General features: G+C 65.2%; 1 protein-coding gene across 9 annotated transcripts; it reads right to left on the bottom strand.

The window, feature by feature from the left end:
* Positions 1-1,774: 1,774 nt before the first annotated feature.
* Positions 1,775-6,945, bottom strand: AEN (apoptosis enhancing nuclease). 9 transcript variants are annotated; one of them, XM_051841344.3, is made up of 5 exons: positions 6,793-6,945; positions 6,186-6,354; positions 4,935-5,511; positions 2,878-3,078; positions 1,775-2,294 (listed from the first exon to the last, which is right to left on the bottom strand). In XM_051841344.3, the coding sequence occupies exons 3-5, from the start codon at positions 5,451-5,453 to the stop codon at positions 2,073-2,075; spliced, it is 942 nt and encodes a 313-aa protein (XP_051697304.3). In that variant the 5' UTR covers positions 5,454-5,511; positions 6,186-6,354; positions 6,793-6,945; the 3' UTR covers positions 1,775-2,072. The 9 variants fall into 9 exon arrangements, with proteins under 9 accessions (XP_051697304.3, XP_051697299.3, XP_051697300.3 ...); XM_051841339.3 differs by having other exon boundaries at positions 6,773-6,930; XM_051841340.3 differs by having other exon boundaries at positions 6,221-6,354; positions 6,789-6,928.
* Positions 6,946-9,441: the final 2,496 nt, after the last annotated feature.

The following is a 9,441-nucleotide window of genomic DNA, read 5'->3' on the forward strand; positions in this document are numbered from 1 at the left end:
GCTTCTCAGTTCTGATCCAGCCCCTGCTAATGCGCCTGGTGAAGCAGCAGCAGATGGATCTCTTCTCTCTCTGCAACTCTGCTTTCAGATAAACAGACCTAAAAAGGGGGGTGGGGTGCTGACACCGTGGCGTAGCGGGCTAAGCCTCCGCCTGTGGCACCAGCATCCCATATAGGCGTCGGTTCTAGTCCTGGCTGCTCCTCTTCCAATCCAGCTCTCTGCTATGGCCTGGGAAAGCAGTAGAAGATGGCCCAAGTCCTTGGGCCCCTGCACCCACATGGGAGAGCCGGAAGAAGCTCCTGGCTCCTGGCTTCAGATCAGCTCCAGCCATTGTGGCCATTTGGGATGGAAGACCTTTCTCTGTCTCTAACCCTACCTCTTAAATAACTAAATAAAAATCTTAAAAAAAAAAAAAAAGTGCTCAATACCACCAATCATTAGGGAAATATAAACCTCACACCCAGTACAATGGCCAATGGAGAGTGAACCCTTGTGCACTGCTGGGAGCAGGCCAGCAGGTCCTCTCTGACCATGGGGGGTCCGTGAGACCAGCACACCTTTGCTCACAGCTGCAGCATTCACCCCACACGCGGAAGCCAAGGGCTGTGACCCAGGGCTCACACGTACAAAGAGCTGTGCAGCCTCAGACAGGGCCTCGAGCCCTGTGCTCCGTGCAGACGAGCTGAGGACCTGACACTGCGTGGAGCAGGCACAGGTGCCACAGAACACACCCCCCGAAAAAGCTACTGAAACTCAAGAGTAGAAAGGCGGCCAGGAGGGTGAGGTTCCGGAGACAGACGGTGCACACCAAGTGTGGCTGACAGCTGGCTAGGGTGGCTAGTTTGTTATTTTACCAGCACTTAGAGAGCAGGGGTTCCAGGGCGAAACAAGTCCCTGTGTCCTCTAAGGAGCAATTACAAAACAGCGCGGCGTTCCTGCCACATCCCGACACGCCACCCTGACAGCTCCGCTGATGGCACCCTCCAAGCCCGACTCTGGTGCCCAGGCTCTGGCCTTCCTCCACCCACACACCCAGCCATCGGCTCCCGCCTGGGGCTGAGTCTGGCGTCAGACTCTTAAGGGATCCAGAGGAAGTCCTGGAGCCAGCTCTCCCACTGTGCCGACAGAGGGGCTGTGACCACACGCCCACGGCCCCGCCTCGGAGGAACCAGACAGGCACAGGGAAGCCCTGAGCCCCAGCCGTGGCAGAGCAGAGAGGACTTTCCTTTTCAGGCCCTGCTGCTCCACCGAGGGCTTGGCAGCTCCGCCACGAGGCTCAAAGGCCGGGCCCTGTGCTCAGCACTGCCCCTTAAGCCTCACGCTGCCCACTTCCAGGGGTCCGGAGTCAACAGGCTCGAGAGGCGAGCACATGCTGCCTGAGGTCTCACAGCCAGGAGGCACCACCCCAACCGCCCCTTAGCAAACAAAGAACCTTAGAAACTGCAGGGAAACCCCACGGCTACAGGGACTGCCAGAGCTGAGGACGCCCCAAGGCGGCCCAGCCCCAGCCTGGCCAACAGGCGCTCTGCTCCCCTGGACTGTGGCCCCGCTCCTAAGGGAGACAAGGCAGGCACAGGGCAGAGGCCCCTCAGACGGCTGAATGCTGGGGGTGGGGGTGGGGGGCAGGGAATCCCAGTTTGGGTCAAAATCAGTTTTCCAGTGCCCACCCAGCACTGCTCTGCTCCTCCCTGAGCTGTGCCCAGCACAGGAAGGGCCAGCGCCACAGGGGGACGCAGCCTGCCCCAACCATGGAGACACCTGTCCCTCAGGGGCCTTGGCTCTCAACTCCAGCGCTGTTTATTTCACTCATTGACCACAGACAGGTGCTCACCCCACCCGTGCCCCAGGGGAGATGACAGCCCGGTGGGCGGCACCTGCTGGTGACCTCAGATGTGGGGGTGGGGAAGGCCAGGGACTGGCGTGCTGGGCCCCAGGGGGCCGTCTGCTGGCCATTTCCTGGAGAGTGTAAAGTGCCACGAGTGAGTCCAGGGACTGGAGACAGGGCTATGCCACGGGCGGGAGACAGGACACGGCCAGGCCCTGCCCTGGTCCCTCGGTCCTCCTTCTACACCTCACTCCTCCCCAGCTCTTCCTCTGGGGCCCTGGGCCAAGTCCGCAGGCCAGTACTGGTCTTCCATGTACTGCTCCATGTCAGTGCTGCTGTCAGGGTCCCCGTCCTCACGGTGGGCCTGGAGGCCGCTGGCCACTTGCTGCTCCCACTGTGCCTCCACCAGTCGGTAGAGCTCCATGGCTGCTGTGGCATCTTCCACAGACGAGTGCCCGTGCCGGCCCACCTGTGGATGAGACATCTGCCTGCAGCCCTGGCCAGAGCCTCCTCCTGCAGCTCTTGTACAGGCCTGAGAACACGTGCCCACCTCGGGGTGCAGAGAGAAGGGCCAGAGCGCCAGCCATCCCCCCAAGGCCGCCCGGCCTCTCTGAGCACCAGCCATCCCCCCAGGCTGCCCGGCCTCTCTGAGCGCCAGCCATCCCCCCAGGCTGCCCGGCCTCTCTGAGCGCCAGCCATCCCCCCCAGGCCGCCCGGCCTCTCTGAGCGCCAGCCATCCCCCCCAGGCCACCCGGACTCTGAGCGCCAGCCGTCCCCCCCACCCAGGCCACTGGCCTCTCTGAGCCTGTTCTCCTGAGACGGGAGCCACGACAGAAATCTGCTCGAGGCTCAGGCTGTGGGGCAGGGGCAGGGGCAGGAGTCAGGAGGGGGCTCATCTGAGACCAGGCTGGAGGAACGTGGTGATCATAGCATGATAGGGAAGGGCTGAGAGACACCATGGCTGCTCCGCAGGGGGACTGAACCATGTGCAGGGCCCCCAGACCTGGGCTGGCAAAGAACCACAGGAAGTGGGGCTTTCTCCCTCCACGTACCTGGATCCTCCTGTGCAGCAGCTGCAGAGCCAGGTCCTTGAGAGAGACCCGCGCCCGGGCGTGGAGGCTGGGCTGGCTGAGGAGGCTGGGGACACACGTGGTGTCCCGGGTCTGGCTCCGAGGGTGCACGTACTTGAGGGCCTGGAAGTCGTTGTGCAGGGCGTGCCCCACCACCACCTTCCCCTTCAGGAGCTTCAGGATCTGAGGGTGGAAGCGGGAGTCAGAGGCCCCGGCAGCGGCCACAGCCAGGCTCCGAGCGGAGGCTCGGCACAGGAACCTGCACCTGAGGCCGGGCCCACGACCGCGCAGTCTCCTACAGGACCAGCACAGCAAACAGCACCCGTGTGTGTGGGGGGGGGGAGGGGGTTCGCGTTACCGGACTCCAGCACTCCAGGCCTTCTACATGCCTGGGCGCCGCGCCTCACCTCGCCTGCCTACTCTACACTGGGCTCCTCATTCTCCCCTGCAGTGGTGCCAGCACCCGGCTCAGCCACCCCATCCCCTCCCGCACGGCAGGAGCCGCATCTGACTTAACCAGTGAGGCTCCAACAACAGCACTTCACCTGATCGCTGATTACTCACTCGCCTAGCGGGTGAAACCAGAACCGAGCCTGGCGCAGTTCTTGGGTAGCCAGCAGCCCGGCCCTGTGGTTGGGAGTCTGCCCCAACCCTCCCCATACCCAGGGAGGCCAGGGCAGGGGCCTGTGCCCCATCTTCACATCAGGTGTCGCTCTGCTCTCATTCAGGCAGCTGTCCTAAGACTTCTTTTGAAAATACGCATCTGTGGGGCTGGCGCTGTGGCACAGCAGGTAAAGCCACTGCCTGCAGTGCCAGCATCCCATATGGGTGCCGGTTCGAGTCCCAGCTGCTGCACTTCTGATCCAGCTCTCTGCTATGGCCTGGGAAAGCAGTGGAAGATGGCCCAAGTGCTTGGGCCTCTGCACCCACATGGGAAAACCCAGAGGAAGCTCCTGGCTCCTGGCTTTGGATCGGTGGAGCCATTGCAGCCAACTGGGGAGTGAACCAGCAAATGGAAGACCTCTCTCTCTCTGCCTCTCCTTCACTGTGTAACTCTTTCAAATAAATAAATAAATCTTCAGAAAAAGAAAAAAATACACATCTGTTCCAAGGCAATTGACATGCTGGGAGGAGACCTGCACTCTGCTCACACCTGCCTGCATCCTGAGAAACACCCAGCAACGCTGCCGAGCCCCACCCACAGCACCCCTCCATCCAGGGAACCGCCCACCCACAGCACCCCTCCATCCAGGGAACCGCCCACCCACAGCACCCCTCCATCCAGGGAACCGCCCACCCACAGCACCCCTCCATCCAGGGAACCGCCCACCCACAGCACCCCTCCATCCAGGGAACCGCCCACCCACAGCACCCCTCCATCCAGGGAACCGCCCACCCACAGCACCCCTCCGTCCAGGGAACTGCCACCCACAGCACCCCTCCGTCCAGGGAACCGCCCACCCACAGCACCCCTCCGTCCAGGGAACCGCCCACCCACAGCACCCCTCCGTCCAGGGAACCGCCCACCCACAGCACCCCTCCGTCCAGGGAACCGCCCACCCACAGCACCCCTCCGTCCAGGGAACCACCCACCCACAGCACCCCAGCAGCAGCCCTCACACCTGCTCTCACAAGCAGACAGGTAAAGGGTTAATGCATTTCCTAACCACTTAACAGGCCCAAAGGGTGCCCCATTGTTATCAGGGTTCTTTTCATCCTGGGTGTCACTGACAGTCCTGTGAGGGTGTGCCCAGCCCAGTTCCCACGTGAGCCTGTCTGCTCCGTGTGCGACCTCAGGGACACAGAGTCACAGCCCTCTCAGGACAGCTGGGCTTGGAGCCCACCAGTCGGGTGCTTCCTGCGGTCGGGCATGGCTGTAGTCACAACCAGCAGAAAACAGAACCTGACCGCCGGCACCGCCTTTGTCCAGATCGCCCACGCGGGCCCCGGCTGAGTGGATCAGGGTCAGGGACTGTAGTCACAGAAGCCTTCCGAGGACTCCGCCCACCACCAGACCCCCGCCGGCCCCCAGCCCTGACCTCCTTCTGGGCCTCCTTGAAGGGGATGGCCTTGCGCATGTGCTGCCGGGTGACGCCGCTCCAGCGTGTGCGGTAGTCCGTGATGGGCATCTCCGGCCGGATGTACTTGTCGTAGAGCACGTCGCCGTGGTAACTCACCACGGAGCAGCGGGCCAGCTCGCTTACCCGCCCCCGGGGTCCCGTGCCCACCATCTCGCAGTCAATGGCCACACACTTGCTGGGCACGAGTCCCGCGGCCTCCTTGCGGGTGGGCTTCCTACTGCACGGGGCACAGCCAGAGCCGGCCCCCGGGTGCTGCCCCTGGCTGTCGGGAGCCTGGGTGCCCGGCAGCGGCTCTGGCTCCGGAGGCAGGTTCAGCGGCCCCTGTCCCTGCAGCAGGGCCTTCCGCGCCATGAACCGCTGGTGCTGCCGGCTCCTCCTCTTGTGCCGGTTCCGAAGCCCATCCTTAGCATTCAGGCCGCCAAGGGTCGGGCACAGGCACGGGGCAGAATCCGGGGCCTCCCGGGGCACCGTCCCCATCAGCTCATGGCTCTGGACAAGGGAGGCCTGGGAGGTGCTCTTGCCTTGGGGCAGCGGCCTGCAGAAGAGACAGGGAGAGAGGCTGGCTGAGGAGTGTGCCCGGCCCCAGCCAGCGGGCCGCCCTGCGGCCTGTGCTGCAGCGGGGGGTGGCAGCTGCCCGAGGACACGCTGCCAACACCATCACTGACAACAGCACCTGAACAACCCACACAAACCCGACGACCCCCACTCCACAGGAAAGAACCCGAGCGGCTGCCTGACTCCTAGGCGACACCTGTCAAGTAGAACCCAGAATCTGCCCTCCATCTCGATCTCAGGCGCTCCCCTGGACACGAAAGGTTTCCAGCTACACAGTTACCAGCAAACAGCTTGTAGGAGGGCGCAGGCGGTTATGCTGCGAGCTACTGTTTCGGGTCCAGCTCCCCGCTGACGCACTGGGGAAGTCAGCAGGTGACAACCCAAGTAGTTGGGCCCCCCACCCGGCATGGGAGACCCGATGTTGTTCTGGGCGCTGACTTCTGCCTGACCCAACCTGGGCTGCTTCAGGCGTCTGAGGAGTAAACCACCAGATGGACAAGCTTTTTCTTTCCAATAAACACATCTTTAAGGAAAAAAGCAAGTCACAGAAAGTGCCCAGTGTCCCTGCGGCAGCCCTGCCCCTCCCCCCAGGCTGCAGGGACCAAGCCCCCTGCTCTCCGCTAGGACGGCAGAGCGGCCGCGGCCAGAACTCACCGCCCCTCCCTAGCCCGCAGGCCCGGGTCACTCACATCGCGCAAGGCCGGCTGGGCGGGTACGAGGGCGCTGGAGCCCGAGCGGACGCGGAAGCCGCAGGCGCCTCCGTCAGGGACTGCGCTGGAGACGGTGCAGGCCGGTCCCGGAGGGCTTCCCGGAGGAGTGAGGCCTGCGAAGGAGGCACGGTGAGCTCCAGGCGAAGGCGCCGGAACCCGCGCTCCGTGCGGGGCCCGTGCGACCCACGGCGTCCGTCCCAGCACTGGGCAGCCCGGACTTAGGTGCCCTGCCCAGTCACGGGCAGGCCGGGCCCCGGGCTCGCCCAGAGTCCCCGGGGCTCCGGGCGGCTCCCACGTCGCTGCGGAAGAGGCCGGGGCGCCAGCCCCACCCGCGACCGAGAGCCGGCTCGACCTGGTCCCTACGACCGCACCGCCCGCGGACAGCGACGCGGCCTCCCGGTGCCGACTCAGCGCCGGTCACGCCCCGGCCGCGCCCGCCCGCAACAGGACCCCAGCCCGCCCGGCCCGGCCCCGCCGGCCACGGCCCACTCCCCGAGGCCCCCGGCCCACTCCCCGAGGCCCCCGGCCCACCTGGGCTTCTGCTCACCCACCGGCCTGGAGTCGCCTCCGCCCGCACGTGGAGGCCCTGCCGCCGCAGCTCCCGCATGCCCGGGCAAGCCCGGCCGGCCGCTCGCCTATTGGCCGGCTGGTAGGCAGCGCCCGCCTTCGTCCTCTTCTGATTGGCCAAGGCCGTCTAGCTGACGCTAGGCTACGAGAGCAGAAGGGAGGGACTCCGTAGGGTCGCGGCGGTGTGCCAGCAGGCCACGCCCCCGGTGAACTGAGCCGTCGTGGGGGCGTGGCCTCCGCGCGTCCCAGCCAGCTCCGGTCTGCGCCTCCCTCCCCAGGCCCCCTCAGCCCCCTCCAGTGCCCCGCCCCCAGCGCCCCGCCCCTCCAAGTGACCCGCCCCCCGGCGCCCCGGCCCCCTGCCCCCTCCACCCCGATTTCTGAGTCACGGGGTGTCCTGTGAACTTGAGGCCGCAGGGACTGATGACTAACAGCGCACTCGCGTCTGTGGGGGAACAGGAGCCCCCTCCTCCCGGGTTATGCCGTGAACGGTACCGCTCGCGGGCCATGGTCCACACTAGACGAGACCGCGTTTGCACCCTGGCTGCTGCTTTCCCATGCGTTCTTTCGCACACCTGGAGCTGACTGGGAGCCGCACTTGGCTGGCAGGTGGCAGCCGGCGTGACTGACAAGTCAGGGCTGTGTGACCAGAGCAAGAACAAGATGCCATCGCGGACCACCGGTGATGTCCCAGGCCTGTCTCACAGGTAGGAAAGCTGACGCTTACGGAGGGTGAGAGAGCCACCTCTGTCCCAGGGGAGGGCCCGACCTGAGCAGCGGCCCGCACTTCCTGCAGGCCTGGGATGCGGCGGGACTGAGCCTTACCCAGGGGACATTGGACGGCGTCGGTCCTGCTACGCCAATCCCCAGAGGCTTTTGGGAGACGGACGGGCTGAAGCCACAGATGCTACTCCAGCAGAGCTGCTTTCTGGGGAGTCCACTGTGGCTGTGTGCAGGGAGAAATGATGGGTGTGGGGACGGCCGCAGGGACCTGGGGGAGGGGGCGTGGGGACCTGGGGGAGGGGGCGTGGGGACCTGGAGGAGAGGGCATAGGGACCTGGGGGAGGGGACGTGGGGACCTGGAGGAGGGGGCGTGGGGACCTGGGGAGGGGGCGTGGGGACCTGGGGGAGGGGGCGTGGGGACCTGGAGGAGAGGGCGTGGGGACCTGGGGGAGAGGGCGTGGGGACCTGGAGGAGAGGGCGTGGGGACCTGGAGGAGAGGGCGTGGGGACCTGGGGGAGGGGGCGTGGGGACCTGGAGGAGAGGGCGTGGGGACCTGGGGGAGGGGGCGTGGGGACCTGGAGGAGAGGGCGTGGGGACCTGGGGGAGAGGGCGTGGGGACCTGGGGGAGAGGGCGTGGGGACCTGGGGGAGAGGGCGTGGGGACCTGGGGGAGGGGGCGTGGGGACCTGGGGGAGAGGGCGTGGGGACCTGGAGGAGGGGGCGTGGGGACCTGGAGGAGGGGGCGTGGGGACCTGGAGGAGAGGGCGTGGGGACCTGGGGGAGAGGGCGTGGGGACCTGGAGGAGGGGGCGTGGGGACCTGGGGGAGGGGGTGTGGGAACCTGGGGGAGGGGGCGTGGGGACCTGGGGGAGGGGTCGTGGGGACCTGGGGGAGGGGGCGTGGGGTCCTGGGGGAGGGGGCGTGGGGACCTGGGGGAGGGGTCGTGGGGACCTGGGGGAGGGGGCGTGGGGTCCTGGGGGAGGGGGGCGTGGGCACCTGGAGGAGAGGGTGTGGGGACCTGGGGGAGAGGGAGTGGGGACCTGGGGGAGGGGGAGTGGGCACCTGGAGGAGAGGGTGTGGGGACGGGAGCAGAGGATGGAGCTAAGGACAGACTCGAGAGTTGCTCGCTCTGAGCAGCTTGGATGATACAAAGTTAAGCAGAAAAAACAACGTTGTGCACAGCACAACACGGAAAGCGACCTGGCTTGGGAAGGAGACTGTCCTTGGAAGGATTGTTCAGGGTGCAGAGAGAGTCGGAAGTGGGGTGAGCGGGGCTGCATGGACGTCCAGTGCTGGGGCCAGCCTGTTCCTGGGGGAGGGATCTGGGAAGAAGGGGTGTGTGATGGCAGAGGCTGAGGTGAGCCAGCGTCCTGGCACCTTGGAGAACCCAACTATAGCCACACTTTGGCCAACAAGCATTTTGGTGCCGTTGACTAGTGGGCCGAGTAGAGCAGCCAGTCACTTAGGAAGCAAAGAAGAACGTTGGGGGCTGGCGCTGTGGCATAGGTTAAGCCTCCACCTGCAGCTGGTTCCAGTAGATGCGCTAAGGGTTCCAGTCCGGTTCCAGTCCCAGCTGCTCCACTTCCAAACCAGCTCGCTGCTATGGCCTGGGAAAGCAGTGGAAGGTGGCCCAAGTGCTTGGGCCCTTGCACCCGCATGGGAGACCTGGAGGAAGATCCTGGCTCCTGGCTTTGGATCGGCTTAGCTGCAGCCATTGTGGCCATTTGGGGAGTGAACCAGCAGATGGAAGACCTCTCTCTGTCTCTTCCTCTCTCTAACTCTACCTCTCATGTAAATAAATAAAAATCTTTAAAAAAAATGGCAGAGTGAGGGACAAAGATCTCCCTTCTGCTGTTTCATGCCACAAATGCCTGCAACAGCCAGGGCTGGGCCAGGCCAAAACCAGGAGCTAGGA

This window comes from Oryctolagus cuniculus, chromosome 12 (genome assembly GCF_051225735.1).
Source record: "Oryctolagus cuniculus isolate XC-2025 breed Fujian yellow rabbit chromosome 12, ASM5122573v1, whole genome shotgun sequence".
Lineage (NCBI taxonomy): Eukaryota > Metazoa > Chordata > Mammalia > Lagomorpha > Leporidae > Oryctolagus > Oryctolagus cuniculus.

Bases quoted from the DNA above. Each gene is read 5' to 3' on its own strand.
- AEN (XM_051841339.3), bottom strand. From the start codon at position 6,848: ATGCGGGAGCTGCGGCGGCAGGGCCTCCACGTGCGGGCGGAGGCGACT. The intron at 6,355-6,772 runs GTGGGCCGGGGG...CCTCCTTCGCAG, and splicing joins GTGGGTGAGCAGAAGCCCAG to GCCTCACTCCTCCGGGAAGC. The intron at 5,512-6,185 runs GTGAGTTCTGGC...TCTCTTCTGCAG, and splicing joins CTGCGGGCTAGGGAGGGGCG to GCCGCTGCCCCAAGGCAAGA.